This window comes from Marmota marmota, unplaced genomic scaffold (assembly GCF_001458135.2).
Source record: "Marmota marmota marmota unplaced genomic scaffold, marMar, whole genome shotgun sequence".
NCBI lineage: Eukaryota > Metazoa > Chordata > Mammalia > Rodentia > Sciuridae > Marmota > Marmota marmota.
Genome location: NW_025999990.1, coordinates 17,428,918 through 17,447,173, shown reverse-complemented (window position 1 = coordinate 17,447,173; position 18,256 = coordinate 17,428,918). Strand labels below are relative to the sequence as shown.

General features: G+C 44.0%; 1 protein-coding gene across 2 annotated transcripts in view; it reads right to left on the bottom strand.

Annotated features, from left to right (window-relative positions):
• Positions 1-10,178, bottom strand: part of Mro (maestro) — a 14,908-nt gene extending 4,730 nt beyond the window's left edge. The window contains exons 1-4 of one of the 2 annotated variants that reach the window (XM_048806211.1): positions 9,681-10,178; positions 4,343-4,421; positions 2,759-2,905; positions 1,503-1,685 (exon numbers count right to left, since the gene is read on the bottom strand). In XM_048806211.1, the coding sequence (XP_048662168.1) occupies positions 1,503-1,685; positions 2,759-2,905; positions 4,343-4,417 (405 nt within the window). In that variant the 5' untranslated portion in view covers positions 4,418-4,421; positions 9,681-10,178. The remainder of the gene's footprint in view (positions 1-1,502; positions 1,686-2,758; positions 2,906-4,342; positions 4,422-9,680) is intronic. The other variant, XM_015482234.2, reaches the window with a different exon arrangement.
• Positions 10,179-18,256: the final 8,078 nt, after the last annotated feature.

Genomic DNA, 18,256 nt, shown 5'->3' with positions numbered 1-18,256 from the left:
AAAAAAAAAAAAAGGAAGGAAGGAAGGGAGGAAGAGAGGGAGGGAGGGAGGGAGGGAGGGAAGGAAAGTAAGCCTGAAGTTCAGATGACTCCTCTAGAGAGATTTAATGCCACATTTGCTGGCATTGCAGGGTGGTGAGGTAAAGACCCTCCTCTCCCTTCCTCAGGCAGGTCTGGTGTATATTCAAGAGCAAAAATCTGTCTCTCTCTGAAAGAAGGTGGGACAACTACGCCAGCAGCTTCTATATAAGCTGCAAGCTTCTTCGTAATCTCACGGTCTCTCTTGCTCTCAAGTGGGGCTGGCACCCCTGCTTGCTCGGTGCGGCTTCCTGGGGAACTAGGGTGTGACAAACTGATGCGAGTGGCTCTGGGAGCAAATAAAAGGCCTGTTCCCCATTCAACAGGTCTTGCCTTTCAGAGAGGCGAGAATAACTGGCAGCAGGCTGACTCACTAGCTGGAAAACTAAGGCTCTTGGACTTCTTTCCCATGGTTCAGACTAAATGCTGTCCCAGCACAATTCTTGCTTGGCCGTCTTTTCATCTGGTAGTTACCAGTCAGTGCAGGCGCTGCAGCCAGAGAGCTTGCTCTGCAAACCTTGGGCAGGTTCCAACCTTTCTGTGCCTTGGCTTCCTCATCCATAAAGTGAGGATAGTTACAGTGCCTCCCTCACAGGATGACTGCAAAGGTTATAGAAGATGCTCCATGTAAATGGCCTTGCACTGTATGTGGCACACGGGAAGGGCTCACTAGGTGTGACTATTGTCATTCTTACATGTATGAGGGAGTGCTGACTACACGCTGCTCACTGTCATCAGCATACAATATTCACTCCTCTATTAAGATGAAAACTCCTTAAGGAGAAGTGATGGAATTCTACACATCTTTTATGGCTTTCTTAATCCACACACAGTACTGTACTAGTCTCTGAACAAGATTCATTAAAAATGTTATGGTTTGGATCTGAAGCATCCCTAAAGGCTCATGTGTTGAAGGCTTGGCCCCCAAAGTAGCAGTGTTTAGAGATGGGACTTTGGAGCCCTGATCTCATCAATGGATTAATCCATGAAGGGATTCATAGCTGGATGGCATTACTGGAAAGTGGTGGAAACTGAAAGAAGTGGGGTCTAATTGGAAGAAGCAGGTCACTAGAAGCATGACCTGGAAGGATGTATCTTGTCCCCAGTCCTTTTCTTGCTCTCTTTCTCTCTCCTTCCCATGCATCCCAGCAGCCATGGGTGAGCACTTTTCCTTCACCATGTCCTTCCACCATGATGGTCCACCTCACCTCAGGTCCAAAGCAATGGAGCCAGCCAACCATGGATTGGAACTTCTAAAAGTGTGAGCCATAATGAATTTTTCCTCCTTTAAGTTGTTTATGTCAGGTATTTTGTTCACAGCAATGAAAAGTGACTAGTACCTGAGCAACAAACTACCCAGGGCTGTCACTGCTAATCTCACTTTGATTTTAATACCCCCAAATTTTTATGAGTTGTGTCACTTACATCATCCAATAAAGTCCTGATCTGAAGCGTGATGTCTACGAAGAAGGAGCCCAAACCTTTGCCCTGAATCTTGCCCAGGATGATGGTCAGTGTCTTCATACTCTCGTGGATGACTTCAGAACTCACAGGGTCATACAATCCATGCACCAGCAGATCTAGCATAATTTTCTTGTGTTTTCTCACCTGTTATCGAGGTTTGAAAACATTACTAAGCACGGAAATTGCTCTCTGTAAATCCCAAAACAACTCCACTTCTAATCTTCCAGTAACCTAAGACTTGGAATGAGAGACTCCGGTTTTCTTCAGAGTTTGCTGCAACTCTCATCAAAATGCCAGGGCTTCTATTAGCCCAACCCAGGAGCCCAACTCAGTCTTGGAAGGACAGAAAGAGAAAGCTGCAGGTGGCGTCTGGGTAGGTGAGACGAGTAGGATACTTCAGGAGGGTGGTGGACCAGGGTGACTTAGAGGTCTGAGGAGGGTTATGTACCTTTATGAAGAGGAGGACTTGAAATTGCCACTGAAGTTGACACATACCAAAGAAATAGGAGTGAAGGGAGCTTTTACTTAAAAAAAAAATCACGAGGAAATCACTGGAATTCCCAAGGAGGATGATGTTGGCATATAACGGTCCTGCCTGCAACTACTGCCCGTGGTTGGAGATGCTGAAATGACCCTGAATGAGCCATGCCCTTGAACAATCTGCTCTTCCCAGGTGTGGAAGGGAACTGTGACTTGTCAATATTAACAGAATGTGACAAAGGTAACAGGATGACACGCACATGGCTACTTTACATTATGTGACACTCCACTGTAGCAGACAGGAGTGAGTGATACCCTCCTGCTGGCCTTGAAGAATAAAGCTGCCACCTGTGAGAAGGTGGCCTCAGGGCACTGGGACTGGCCCCCAGAGGACAGCCAGCCAGAGGACAGAAATCTCAGTCCTAGAATTGGAAAAGCCAAATTGTGCCAAAACCACATAAGCTTGGAAGAGGACCCTGAGCTTCAGAAGGACACAGTCCAGCCTGTGGGGTCCCGGCCTTGCAAGACCCTGAATGGAGGACCCAGGTGAGCTGTCCCCAGACCCCTGGTCCACAGACACTATGAATAACTATCACATGTTGCTTTATGCTGCTAAGTCTGGTGGTTTGTTAGAGGGAAATGGTACTAGTCCAGGGGGTACCCCACCCAAGCCTGGGCGCCACCCATGAGGGCTGGAGGGTTTGGGGAGATTGACTCAGCTCCACATCCTTCCTCACCTGGTCAGGGGCTTCACAAGCCATGGTGCCCAGGCCTCTCATTGCCAGGTGGCGCTTTTTGGCACTGGGGTCCCGAGCTCTTTCTGCCAAGATGAAAAACACATTCTTTGAAGACTCCTGCTTCTGGAACTTGAATTTCCAAGAGACCTGAGAGGTAGATCAAAAGTGTGTTCATTGGGAGTGTTTGGAGTCGTGCTCTGAACCCAGCCCCATTCCCTCCCTCTAAAGAAAATTCTCCTGTCATTGCCTGCTTGGTTTTGCTCTTCTTTATCCAACTAAAGATGTTGGTGTGTGTGTGTGTGTGTGTGTGTGTTTTACCAGGGATCAAACCCAGGGCTTCATCTATGCTAAGCATATATTGTACCACTGAGCTGCACCCCAGCCCCTATAAATGTCTGATTTTTGTTGGAAAATACATTAGTTTGATCTATATAATGAAGAAATTAAAGGGGGGAATTTGGAGGGGGAAGTAAACTAATGCAGGCTGGTGTTGAGCTGTGTTTTTTGGGGGGAATTATGGAGAGAGATGCTCATAGCTGTGAGGAGGGTGACGAGTTGAAAAGAAAGGGACTTTAGAAGGGTTGATGTGGGCTGAGAATACACATCCCTTTCAAAGTACATATTGGTATTTCACTCACTTTGAAGAGTTCCCTAACCCTCTCCCTCCAGCCCCTCCCCATCTTTCTGCTCCACTTTGTAGCTTAACACCTCCAATGACATGTCTCTATGGTGCGTGCTTCCCTGCTTCCTCTCCTATTCTGTTCTGAACACTCAGCAATTGGGCTGATGTTCCCCCCTCTCCATCCCTCCACGTGGCTCATTCCAAGGGTCCATTCTCAGCAGTCACCTTAAGCTCGTAATAGCATGTGACACAACTGGCAAAGCACATCCACAAAAATCTGTTACACATCTACAAACATTTCAGGGTACTTGAAGGCTGTCCCAACTCTGGAATGCATGTATCTGAGCAATTAAGATTGGGAACAGGAATGCATGAATAACGCAAACTGGGGAACACTGTGTCTGATACAGAAAATGACTTCAAAGCCCTAACTCTAAGTGACTGCAGGGCAAGAGATGGGGCAAGAGATGGGCTGCCCCCTGTAGTGAGCAGTTGAACTCTGTTGCCAGGAAGGCCCTGCTGTTCTTTAGAATGCAGAACAGACAGTATTAAAGTCAGAATCCAGACAATGAAAGATCCAGATAAAATCAATGACAAAAGCCACTGCGCTCCCCCCACCCCCACCGTGTGTGCGTGTGTGTGTGTGTGTGTGTGTGTGTGTGTGTGTGTGTGTGTGTGTTTGGAGGGAGGGCTTGGATTCAGGTCTCTTTCCATAGTGCTATTGATGAGATTTAGTAATATGCAAGCTTCATGGTTATTTCTGAATATTAATCATGGTTTATTCTATATTTTTACTATTGGGTTAGCAGCAAGTTAAATCCCTCTCAACTTATCTTCTTGTCTTCCCATAAATATTCTACCCATATTAAAAGAATTCACATCCAATTTTTTTTTTCCAGAAAGAACTTCAAAATGGCTTTTGGGAGGGAACATTTAAATGTACATGATATTTGGGATCAGACCTTGGAAAAGAAAGCTATCATTGATGTCATTTTCCTCTTGGGCTGGGAAGGAGGTACAGAAGAAGGCTGGTCCATGGAACTAAAAGAAGAAGAAAAGCCAAGATCATCACATGAGCCACAAACCCCTCCAAAGCTTCATGATTGACAAACACTGCAAAGTGCTTTTCCAGGGAGGATAGGAAAAGGTGACAACCCCAGGCCTGTCCTTAGGAACCTTTACCTTGGTGAGGAAACAGAGTCACATAAAAAGTGAAAGAGCAATTCCAGGCAGCCCAAGAGGAGTAGAAGCTTGGGGCTCAGGGCCCACCCCCTGGCTCCCCATTCCATCCTGCAGACTTCTTGTCTCACAATCACCCAAGAAATAAAATTCAGATTCCTGAGCTCCACCCACAGAATCCTTGAGAGTTGAAGTCAAGATTGACCCCAAAAATGTCAATAGGTACTTTTTTTTTTTTTGGAAGGGATCTTGATACTCTTTACTGTTTTAAAATAGACTACTCTTTTGCTCAGCAATTCTTTATTCTTACAGAATTAGCACATCACATAAAGGACAGCCAACATAGCACTGTAACAAACAAAAATGTGTCCTTCCATGATTATAATTTAAGTAAACTACATCTATATTACACCTGTACAACTCTTTGATGACGACTATGTATGCAGTCATTTAAACGAATATTGGGCAGATCTATATGTGCCAAAATTCTCTCCAAAACAGGTTGTTGAGTGAAAAGTGAAAATCAATGTGTACAGTATGTTACCATCTGTGTAAAATCAAATTGAAGGAAATACTTATTACATTGTGTTTGCATCTGCATTAAACAGAAGACCCAGGAAACCTAACAAAGATCGCCACTGCGGTGGAAATTCACTCCCTAATCTCCAGTCCCACTTTCTCCATCCATCATCTCTGGTCGATGGGCCTGTCTGCAACCATTGTGATAGGAACCCAGATAAAAACCTAGAAAATTATACCACCACCACCACTCCAGACAGAAAGGTCTTCTCTTTTCATCAGGTAGCTGGCTGAACTAAGATTCTCTTTGTCAGAGTTAAAGGCATTCCCGTAGGCCTTTGTTAAACAGTGGTTCTCACATTTGAGCATGCATAAGAAATCACCTGGCAGATGTGCTAAACATGCGTTCCCAGGCCAGATCCCCAGAGTCTCTGACTGTGCACCTGGAGCAGGCAGCTAAAATATATGATTTCTAGCAGACTCCTGGGTGAGACTGATACCAGGATGCAGCTAGCTTGGGTACCACATTTGAGAGCCACTGAATTAAGAGAAAGAAACCAAAGCAGCACAGGGTCACTTCCCCCTAGAATAAAGGGTTATAAACTTATATTGAGGCAGAAAGAAAGGAAAACCCCACAACAATAAAGAAAAACATGTTTGATTTTTTTCTTTCTGGGGTTTTCTTTGACCTTATGTTCCAGTAGAACTTGCCACCTCTCAAAAGGAATGCTCTGAATCAGATGCCTGACAATGAGTATGTTCAGTTTTAAAGAAGCCCAAGTCCTGCAGGCTGGGGGCCTGCTCACTGAGAAGGGCATCAGCCTCATTGTAAACCAGCTGGTGTCGGTGTTCCACGGCACAAGAAACCAGGCCTGGAGCTCCTCCCCATTGGGAAGGACAACAACCTGCTCCTTCATTTTTTATGCTTGACTTTTCTTGCAAGTTAGCAAAGCAGTTAAGGGTTCTAGCCAGCTGGGGCCGGAGCGGAGTGGGGGTGGGGGGTGGGGGGTCCCAGGCCTAAAAAAACAAGCAGCCAGTCTGGCCTTAATAGTCAGGTCTAGAGTTCAAGAATGTGGAAGGCTCTCAATCAGGGCAAAGGGAGGGACAGCTGAGCTTCATGGAAGTTTCAGGATATGTGGTCAGAGAGACACACACAGGCTCCATTTCCAGCTCACACCTGTCCCAGCAAAACCTTCCTCACCTGCCCACCTCCCTATCACAAAACAATTGTGCTCTCATTTAACCTCACAGTTGTCTCCCAGAGCTCATCTTGATCTCTGGTGAAAAATCAAAACCATTTCTTGCAGTGTTGAGGGAATCTCCTCTGTCAGAATTACATGGTACATGTTATAAACTGCAAGACTTCCCCAGAATTACTGGACAGAATCTTGGTGTGCATTGGGCCAGAGCTTTGCACTCTTTGCACAAAGTTACGTATGCTGGTATATAAAAACCTCTGAACTGGAAAATAATCCCAGGATTGGCATACCCCATAAAGCCACATATCATGAGAGAGCCCAGAAGACCCAGGAGGAGCAGGGATGAGAGAGAAGCACATCGATGTCTTTGCAAAGAACCAAGGATTGATAGGATAGCATGCTTGTGAGGCAATGAATTTCACTGTTGCTATAGTTGGAATACAGTTTGTCCCTTCCAAAACTCATGTTGAAATTTAATCCTCATTATGAGAGAGTAAGAGGTGGGATCTTTAATGGGTGATTAAGGCTCTGCCCTCCTGAGATTAACCCACTCATGTAATTAAAGGATTAATAGGTTATCTCCAGAATGGGTCTGCTATGACATTTAGTTTGGCTTGGTCTCTTCCGTTCACCTTGTCTCACTATGGGTTGTCCTACACCAGCTCGGGACTCTGTCAGCAAGGACGCCATCATTTGATGTGATCCCTTAACCTTGGACCAGAGCTGTGAGCCAAAATAAGCCTCTTTGCTTTATAATGTACCCAATCTATGGTACTGTGTAATTAGCAACAGAAAATTGACTAAGATGACTGTCAAAATAAAATTAAAAGCATAGCAGGGGCTGGGGGTGCAGCTTAGTGGTGGCGTACAAGCTTAGCAGGCATGAGGCACTGGGTTCCATCCCCAGCACCACCACCAACAAAAACACAGGGAGATGTGCAACCATGATTTGTACTTTGCTAGAATGCTATTCTTAAATTTTCTTAAAAAAAAAAAAACTAGAAGGTAAATGAGAGTCACAAAGACCTTGCCTGGAGCTTGGTGTTTTCAGACTTGCAGTTTTTAAAAGAACACCCATCACCCACACACACCCCTACTGCCTGCAGTGTCTTTGCCTTTCAACCAGTTGCATCCTTTACAGCCAATCCAACCAAAACAAAAGGATCATTCCCATCTGTTGCAACACAGGATCTGAGAGAGGAATGTTTAAACACACACAAAAATGAACACAGTACACAGATTCCAAGATTCCTTAGGCATTCTGACTCTTTCTAGAAGCCCACTCGCCCCTTAGCAGTGGTTCTTCCTATTAGAAAGAGGCTTTTCTGTTGGGTTTCCATGGCAGTCACAGGTGCAGAGCCTACTGTGACCAAAACTTTGTTCATCCCTGTGTACATTGTTCAACTAATCCTTCTTCCTCTGGGAGACATTCCCTGTGTGTACTATGCCTAGACCCCTGGTTTTTACCACCCGGGAGGCCCTGGGGCTTGTCTTCATCACCATGCCATGGTCCTACCTGGTCTTACTGAAAAGACATAGATTTGAAGTACCATAGAAGACTGCTTTATGCTTTATACCGACTCCCAGATGCCTTTGCAAACTTAAATCCTTCTGAATCAAAATATTAGGTTTATAATCAATAATCCTTTTACTCATTGAAGCCAAAAGGTATATGTTGAAGGCAAAATTTTAAACACTTGGATCTTTTCTCATCTATAAAATTTTGAAGAAAAGAAACAGATTTCTAGCCATCCTTGCAACTCTGAGCTTATTAATAACAATAGGAATAAGTTACCAGCTATTAGACACTTTCACATGCAAGGCACTAGGTTAAACACTTTATATAGGTAGAGTGCAGGAGAAGCTGATTTAGCTGACCTCTACTGAACCAACCCGGAGGGCTAACTGTGATTCTCCAGGCTGCCTGGGAACTATACCAACCATTGCTGCTATGGCCCCACAGTAGTTTCATGTTTATCAAGAATTAGTTAATAACAACGTACTTGTTACTGTCACTGTGAAATTTTATTTGTCTGTTTGTTTGTGTGTTTTTTTTTTGTTTTTTTTTTTTTTTTGCAGTGCTGGGGATGGAACCCAGGGCCCTGTGCATACTGGTCAAGCACTCCACCACTGAGCTACATCCCCAGCCTTGCAGCTTGAAATTTAATTAAATATAAACTAACAAAATTTGAGTACACAAGAAAAGGAAGTTGTTTCTCTGAATGCAAGATTGAATGTTTTAGGAGGATTTCATAATGGGAAGCTGCTAAAATATTGTTGTCTAATTAGGTATGTGAAGAGTAAAAGTTTTGGAAGTATATAATCATTTGGTATGATTTTTGGAACTGACATGATTCTGTAGAAAGAGACTTTACAAGTGCCTTCCCAGGTGTATAAATTCTTGCTACATTTAAAGAAACTAAAGCTAGAACTCACAGATAAAGTATTATGCATATAGTTTATGCAAGAAAGACAATGCAGAAATGCCAACTATATTCAAAGAAAAGACCATGGCCTGTATTAAAAATAAATTTTACATTTTAAGGTAAAACATGTGAACTATTTACCATCTTTTATGATTCTCTTCTTTAATCAACTTCTTAATTAATTCTGTGAAATCCAGTCCCAATATCTCAAATAAGAGAACTTTTCTTTTTTCTTTCTTTCCTTCCTTCCTTCCCTCCTTCCTTCTTTCCTTCCTTTCTTCCTTCTTTCTTTGGGTACTGGAGACTGAACTCTGTACCACTGAGTTACATCCCCAGTCTCTTTTATTCTGAAACAGGATCTTGTGAAGATGCCCAGGCTGGCCTGGAACTTGTCACACTCGTGCCTCAGCTACCCATTAACTGGGATTTATAAGTTGTGCATCACCATGCTCGTCTATAAATAAGAGATCTTTTATGATATTTCATTTAATCCTCTCAATCCTTGAAAATTGTGTATAATTATTTATTTTAGAGAAGAAATGGGCTTAGAATAACATTAAACAACTCACCCAAAGTCAAATATAGCAGAGTTCAAGACTTCAAAATCTATACTGTTTTTCCCTTTCTGGATGACAAAATCTATACTTCTGTTTTAAGTCTGTATTCGGCTCCTAGACAACCTGTGCGCTGACCACCTAAGTGTGTAGACCCTTCAATTTGAAGCATTGACGCCTTCCACCAGTCCCTCCCACTCTAATGCTCTTTGTTGACAATAATCTATAATTTGTGAAAAGAGAAAAACAAATCTGTTTCATTCACTTGGGTTTTCCAAAGAGAACATCCCAGATAGCTACTTCCTTAGGATTCAACTCCCTCTGACACGGTAACCGGAGTGGCATTCCAGGAAGGGTTTGGGAGCCAAGCGCGCAGGGGACTTCTCCTGCAGTTCGGGAGGCCTGAGGCTGCAGTCCTCTTACCTGCGCTCCTGGGGTGGCTGTCACGTGACGAACTGCTGCGGTGGGGCTGGAGGTTGGTCCTGGGCCACTCCGGAGGGCTGCTATTCCGGGGTGGAGCCAAATGTGATGACTCGGCTAAATCTTCCCAGTCCCGAATTTCTAACACACAAAAAGGGAAATTAAAAGGTGAAGCAGTATCTGTTCAGGACAACGGGGCAGCACAGAGCGTGGGAAAGTGAGATTCAAATGGGGGTGGGGGGAATCAAAGTGTGTAAGATCGCGAGGTGGGGGCGGGAATTGCCCCGAATGACACCGACGACGTGGCTGGTTATGTCCTTTCGGTCCCCACACTGTGATGAGGTGTTTCTTCTTCCCTCTTGCTGTGCTTTCCCTTTATTCTTTCCTCTTGTCCAGTCTCATCCCCACTTTGTCCAGAAAGGACGGCAATTCTGAGGACCTTCCCCTGCACCAAATGACACCGCGCTGCCCAGCGACGTTCCCTCGTGCTGCCACTAGATGGCGCCATCACTCAATGCGCGGCTTCCCCGCGCTGTGGCCGCTGCCTTCCGCACACAATCCGGTTAGAGCCGCGTTTAATTTAAGAATGGGACGCTGTGTTCCACGCCAAGAACACCACTGTGACTGACAACTAAGGCTTTAACCGCTGACGCCCTTCCTGCTCCTAGAACACCATACATCTCATTTAAACTCTCAGTAATTTAAATGGCTTATTGGTAAAAACATAAAAACGTGGGTCCTACAACCCCAGCAGACCTTAGGAGCCCTCTGCTATCATCATTCCACCTTCCCTGAGCTTTTTCACCACTGCATAAATCTATGTGTCAATAATTATTTATTATCTGGTTACATCATGTTGGTGAATGCGAGCAATATGTCCTAAAAGAAAAAGTTCTGTTTTCAAAGAACAAGGAGCTTATTGTTAGGCTAATGGGTAACACTAAAGAATATTCTCATGGTCCAAATCTTGATGCAAATATTACAAGGACTGTCCCATTTGATTCTTGCAACAAATCAAGGTAAGAACTCTCCCTACCATCCCCATTTTAAAACTGGTGAAACTGAGGCACAGAGAGATAACCTTGTCCAAGGTCATGCAGTTCATTAGTGGCAGAGTTAGAATTCAACCGCAGGCACAGTGATCCCAGACTTGGACTTAGCCAGGATGCTATGCAGTGGACCAGTTTGGAAAATTCATTTAGGAAATAAGGGAACAAAAATAAACCAGAGAAATACATCAGAGTAAGGTAAAGAAACTCAGTGCTCCTGAAAAAATAAGAATAATGAGGCTAAAACAAAACCCTTTTTGGAATGGGCTCCAAGGGCACCACTGTTGACTTTAAAGGATGCAATTTCAATAGAGTGACGGAAAAGGGAAGCTACACTGCCAAACCAAGGGGCCACAAGGAAAGAGGAAATTGAGATGTCTCCCTGCAAAAGGAAAGCAATAAATAGACTAGAAGAGACTGCAAGGTCAAGGAAAGGCATTCTGATTTTCTCATGTGCTTTAAAAATAGAATAAAGCCTGGGCATGTTTGAGATCAGTGGCAGGAGAGCCCTAAAATGTGCCAAGTGGTGACAGTGTAATAGGAAAATATGGAGGGAGGTGTGAAGGGTACCAGGGAAAGGGTTAGCTCTGGGCGGGAGGAAGAGAGAATAAGCCACAGAAACAAGGATGCATCAACATGAAAATGAGAGTTCACATGGAGTTACAAGTTCAGTTTTTCCAAATTAGCCTTGATCTTTTTGGTATAACCAGAGGTGGGTTCTGCAAGAGTGGGAAAAAAACATAATCCCAGCTGGGGACGTAGTTCAATGGTAGAGTGCTTGCCCAGCATGAGACCCTGGGCTCAATTCCCAGACTGGAAAAAGAAAAGACATAATTCATGTGCTGAATTGATCCATGTAGTGCTTAAAATCAAACCAGGAACAGAGGAGGCTAGAGAAGGGACATCCACTCTGTGACTGTGAAGATTCTCTGTGAAATCTCACACCCATACATGAGCAGAAACACACTTTTCCCCCCCTAGTGCTGTGAATCAAATCCAGGGCCTTGAACATGCCAGGCAAGCACTCTACCACTGAGTTATACCCCAGCTCCTACAGGAACGCTGTTAATACCCCCTTCTTTCTAATATTACTTTGTATTTAACTTTGAAGACATTTGACACAGAAATCAGAGAAACAGTGTCTTCTCTACTGATAAATGGGAAATCCAAGGGGGAGAGTTTCCTAGTTTGGCTTAAAGCCATGAAGGAAATCAGGGCCAGAACTAGAATTGGTCTCCAGGAGCCCTCCTGGTGCTTATAGTGGCCTCATTTCAGCCCTCTCACAACCTTCTAATGAGTGACATGGGTAGAACTGAAATGGCCCCAGAGTGTTCCAGACACTGTACCAACCTGGGGAGAATCTGAAACCAGGGCACAAGGCCCAAGAGAACCCAAGATTCTCCTTACGTGACCTTAGGCTGTAGCACAGTTCTTCTGGGAATAAGAGAGAAAGTTTCTTGAATAATTTGATTGCCACATATTGTTGTACTGATGACATGATGTCCTTAAAAGTAACACATCATAGTTATTTGATTTAATTGTTTAATGGTTTTCTTTCATCCTTTTGAAGGATTCCTCTTTGTCAGAGGTACCCCAGGGCTGATGCCACTGCAAAAAAATCAAAAGGGTAATTACTGAGCCTGCATCCTGACAAAAAGGGTAATAGGCAGAACTAAATCCATCAACAATCCACTTGCCATCTAAACTTGGGAAATAGGGTCAAGTGACAGTCACCAATCAAAGACATTTCTCTTCAGTTCCACGACTGTCAAAAGCACCTCCTTGTGTGAGTGTGCTTTGTTTGCTCTGGAAACTTGTCTAAAAGTGAGAGGTTTGTCTCCTCCTTCTCATTTTCTCTCAACAGATATCCCCAAGTTAGGCCAAACCTTGTCTTGATTTTCATTTCTAAAAAGAAGTCAAGTCAGGGGCTGGGGTTGTAGCTCAGTGGTAGAACGCTTGCCTAGCATGTGCAAGGCCCTGGGTTTGATCCTCAGCAACAAACACACACACACACATACACGTCAGCTGCCTCCTCGGCCAAAGATTGGGAATGCCAACTTCCATCCATTCATCCTCCAAATGTTCATTGAGATCCTGCTTTTGTCAACAGCATGCTCAGCAGGTGGGATCAAAGCTCAAGGGTCCCCCAAAGAGAACTGACCAGGAGAGGACTTCACACTGGACCTTATCACAGGATAGTGGCAAGTGCCACAGAGAGTGCTGATAAACAGCCATGAGAGTCAAAGGGCAGTCACTCAGGAGAATCTTCACGGGAAATGCACATCTGTACCTGGGCTGAACAGAAATAGTTTGGCACCAAGAGACAGAGGAGAAAAGCATGGAGGGGAAGGTGGAATGTGGAGGCCATCTAAGCACCCGCTGTCTAGTTAACCCTGATAAGCCCCAGAACCTGCTGGTTCCCTGACTCTGCCTGGGCAAATGGACATCCCTGGCAGGCTCTTCTTGAACTTTGTGCAACTTTCAATTCCCACTGCTCCATGTGTGGCTCATTTTGTTTTTTGCAGTGCTTAGAATCGAACCCAGGCCCTCACACATGCTAGGTAAGCACTCTGCCATTAGGCCATGCCCCCGCCCATGAATATATTTTAAATAAAACAATGGTATTCTTTGCTTCAAATTTTTAAATAAAATACATGTCACAGGAAAAAGTACTGGGCTTGCCTCTCAATTTTAAATATGCCCTGGCAGGGGAAAGCAGAAGTCCCCATGGCCCTAGTCTCCTCCCCTGCAAATACAGTGCAACAAACTCTAGGAACAGAAAGCTGCTCTCAGTTGTTTCCTTGCCCCCCGCCCCCATGTGGCTGCTGTGCCGTGTTTTCTGACCACATTACGTGACAGTCACTCTTAGTAATGGAATGCAAGAATGATTCCAAGCTCTTCCTGTGGCCTCTTGACTTGAGGTGATCTCTGAAAATGATTCGCTGCTTACTTGGCCCAGAAAAGCCCACAAAATCATGCAATCAAGAGGTTCAAATCTTCAAGTCCCCTGAAAAACACCCAGAAAACTTCCCACCCAGGCCATTACATTTCTAAAAAGACCACTAAGTAGGGCTGGGGTTGTAACACAGTGACAGAGAACTCACCTAGCATGTTGGAGGTCCTGGTTTTGATTCCCAGCACAGTAAAAAATAGATAGATAGATAGATAGATAGATAGATAGATAGATAGATAGAAGTTAAAAAATTAAAAAACCACCAAGTAACTGAAAGCAGTCACTTCACAAAAGCAGTGGGTGCCCCTCTGTCACTCATTATGATGGTAGAGTTGAGAGGTGTACCCAGGCCAGAAAGCAGAGCTGGCACAGGATCTCAGTGACCCAAAGAGAGTGCTGAATTTTTGCTGCACATGCTTAAAACTCACAGGAATAATGGCCTTACTGGTTAACTGTAGATTCTTTGATTCCTGAGCACATCCAGGTGAAGCAAGCCCCTCCCCCCAAGGTGTACACCATATATACAGAGGGCACTGTCAGATCCATCCACCCAGGAGCTTCCTCTCCCGTGTTGGCATGATCTTCACTGAAAAGAACAAACCTCCTCAGTCAGGGGATTGCACAAAAGAAACAAAAGTGCCTCCCGCCCCTGGGCTGGGGGAAGATATCCCAGAAGAAACTTATGGCCCAGGAATAAATCTAGTATAAAATAAACGTAAAGGATAGTTGCTTTTTAAAGAAAAGAAGTTCAAGCTTAAATACATTTTTACACTAATTATCCCCATAGCTTCACCAGTATTCCTAATTCCAAAGAGTAATCATGGACTTATGTAGACATTTTTCAACCTGACTGATTCAATCTATAGCCATCGATCAACTGTGTGGCACAGGAGTGTTTAGCAGAAGGGGTGAGATCCAGAAAATGTTCTGTGCCGTCTTACCTGAGCTAGGCGACGAGTTGCTTAGTGTGCCTGGCTTGTCCGTCTGTGCTCACCCTGATGGAAAGCAAATGTAACTAATGCCAGGAACATCACTGGGCTTTAATAAAAGAAGCTCGTGGTGCATTGTAAGCTACGTTTTGTCCTTGAAGATGAAACATCGAACAGATTAGAGTTCAAACACATAATGAGACCGTTTTAGGCAATCCGCCCCCTGATAATTACTAGAGAAACATAATATGTCTTGGAGTTTTGCAAACTTATGCTTCTCACAGCACATTTCCTGTTTCCTTCAGGGTCCACAGAAGCCGTGGGAGTCTGGTGGTGGACGAGAGCTGGACGAGGACACAGAGCAAGAGAAGGCAAATGGCCCCTCAGCCATGACTGCCTGCACTCTCATCTCTGCTTTTGATATCCCAGAGCATTGTTGTGCTGTGTGTCGTTTGTCCTCCCAGACTTGGGAAGGGGATCCTTCTCATGCTGTAACGTAATCCAAGCCTGGATACAAAATAAACTAAGAACACTGTTGTGAGAATTAGGGGAGAGTTCCTCTCCCCTTTCTAGTCCATCTTCAGAGAACTTGATTAGCAACATCCACTCCCATCTTTTGGATTGTAAATGACTTCCCCCAGGATTATTTAGACTAGGAATTTTGTGACACTAGATAGCCTGTAAAGGTTGTAGAAAACTGGCTCTCAGAATCTGGAGTCTGATCTCCTCTGGGCCCACCGGTTAAAATAAAGTTTGGAGTTCTCCTCCTTTCCCAGGGCTGCTTGCTGCTTCTCCACCAGTCTGCTTCCTGCAATAATGCTTCTTGGAGAAGCAGGGTAACTGAGGGGCTGACTGGGAAGGGAACTCGCCCAGAGTCTCAAACCTAGTTAAGGGAACACCATTCCACTTGCTCTCCCCCTTGACCAGCCGTTCACTGCTAAGGTCATGTTCCGATTCTCATTACTCTCCTTCATCCCACCCTGTTACCTTTCCCCAACAGGTTTTCTTCTCCACCCCTTCCCCCACCTTCCTGGTCTCTAAGTTTGTTTTGAACATGATTTACTATGTTCCTCCTCTTAAAAATAGTCATCCTCTCGAAGGAGTAGTAGCTCAACGGTAGAGTACTTGCCTAGCACGTGTGAGGCACTGGGTTCGATCCTCAGCACTGCATAAAAACAAATAAATAAAATAAAGGTACTGTCCATCTACAACTAAAAAATAAATAAATTAAATAAGCATTCTCTCAAGATTCCCTTTGCTCTCCCTTCCCCTTCACATTTATTGTGGAATCCAGTAGAATCCCTAGGAGAGACAGACATGCAGGCTTCTCAGGATGATGAGAGTAATGTCAAGCATAATTGGACCAATAGAACAATAAATAAACCCATGTCCAGAAGGACCTTACGATAGGTGCGGCTATCACTTTCAGGGTCACTGGGACGGTGGACCCTTCCTCGATAGTGGAACATTCTTCTATCTACCCCTAAATAGATGCCCCACGATGACCCCATCTGTAATCCCATAACACCAGCCTCTCAATACAACTCCACCACAGCACTCTGCACCTTTCCCAATACTGGTCATGTAATTCCTCCAAAAAAGAGCAAAAGAGGACATCGTTATCAACATTTCATGTTTAAGAACCAACTATGCAGGTCTTAGGTGCCCTAGGACTAACACAGGGTCCTTTGCGGTTGGTGTCCATTGCTTCTGAGGACTGCACATTAGGTCGTTCCCAGAACTGAAGGGAAAGTTAGCAGGAGGTGCACTCATGACTTGGGGGTGTGGGGGCCGAAGCAGGGAGATTACAAGACTGAGGTCAGCCTGGGCTACTTAGAGAGACCCTGCCTCAAAATAAAAGGAGCTAGGGATGTGGTAGAGTGCTGAGAGCCATGGCCGAGTCTGTATGGCCCCTGGCATTTTGCCAACAATATTGATTGACAGACAAGGCATTACTATCCGCCTCTGCCGCAACTTTTGAGTTCTCGCACTATTTTGGAGTTCTCGTGGGGATTTCCGGGGATTCCCCGAGAGTTCCCATTGGTTGGGGAAGTGCAGGAGGAGGGATTTCCGGGAGAGATATTTCCGGCTGGGGGTTCCTGGACAAGCCTCGTGGTGTTCGGGAGGATTCCCTGGGAGCTGTGTGAAGTGTTTTCCTGCAGTTTAAAAATAAAGTTTGTTCCTGCTTCAGTGGCTCGTGATTTGTGCCCAGCCAGACTGCGGCAGTAGAGGGCTGGTCTACCATGTGCAAGGTCCTAAATTCAATCCCCAGTGCCACCAAAAAAAAAAAGGAGAGAAAGACCATTATTCCCATTGGGAATTATCTTTTTCTTTTTCTTTTTTTTTTTTTTTTAAGATTTCAACTATTCTGTTCTTTTTTTCTTTCTTTCTTTCTTTTAGTAATACTGGGAATTGAACCCAGGGCCTTGCATGTGGTAAGCAAATGCAACACCACTGAGCCACATCCCCAGCTCTTATTTTCCTATCACTTCCAGTAAGTAGAAGTTGACTGTAATTGAAAATGACTTAGTAAGTTTTAGATTTTTTTAAATCAAGCACTAAATCTGTCAAAATTGAGCAAAAGAGGCAGGAGGATCACTGAGTTCAAAGCCAGCCTCAGCAAAAGCAAGGCACCAAGTAACTCAGTGAGACCCTCTCTGTAAATAAAATACAAAAACAATAGGGCTGGAGATGTGGCTCAGTGGTGGATTGCCCCTGAGTTCAACCCTGGTACCCCCCGCCACATACACAAAAAAAAGTTTATTCAACTTTTGGAGGAACAGTTGATAATATCTATCAAATACCCTTTGATTCAGTAGTTCTGTGGATAGTTACTCAGGGCCATGGTGATTTTGTGCAAATTATAAAAAAAAGAGTGCCTTCATCAAACCATTTTATATCTACCTGCCAGAAAATTATCATAAATCTTTGAAGTTCTGATATCTACAGAGTGAATGGGGCCCACAGAGATGACACACTTAGGGCACTGTCTGTGAATATTGGCCTGTGAATATTGGCCCCAGTTAACATATAAATACATAGGATATGGAGGATATTCATTGTAATAGCAAAAAAATGTTGCAAAAGACTACAAGAAAGGGTCTGGTTAAATAACTAGATTAGAGTACAATGGAATGCCAGGGAAAATTATAAAAAATATGGTAGATCTATGTGTGTTAATACAAGGAAATATTCAAGGTATATTATGAAGTGAAAAAAGCAAGGTGCACAAGACAATATATTATAAGTAAATAATGGGCATCTTTTTAAAAAATATATGCTAGCATATCACCTTTTTTGTAAAAAAAAAATACACTTAAGAAACCATTAACGAGTCTCCTAGGAGTAGAGTCATTGGGTGAGGAAGGAAACTTTTAGTTCAAACATACTTCTTTATATTATTTGAATTTTCTTTTTTTAGAATTTGTTTTTTTTTAATTTTTTTATTGTTGGTTGTTCAAAATATTACATAGTTCTTGATATATCATATTTCACACTTTGATTCAAGTGGGTTATGAACTCCCATTTTTACCCCGTATACAAATTGCAGAATCACATCAGTTACACATCCATTGATTTACATATTGCCATACTAGTGTCTGTTGTATTCTGCTGCCTTTCCTATCCTCTACTATCCACCCTCCCCTC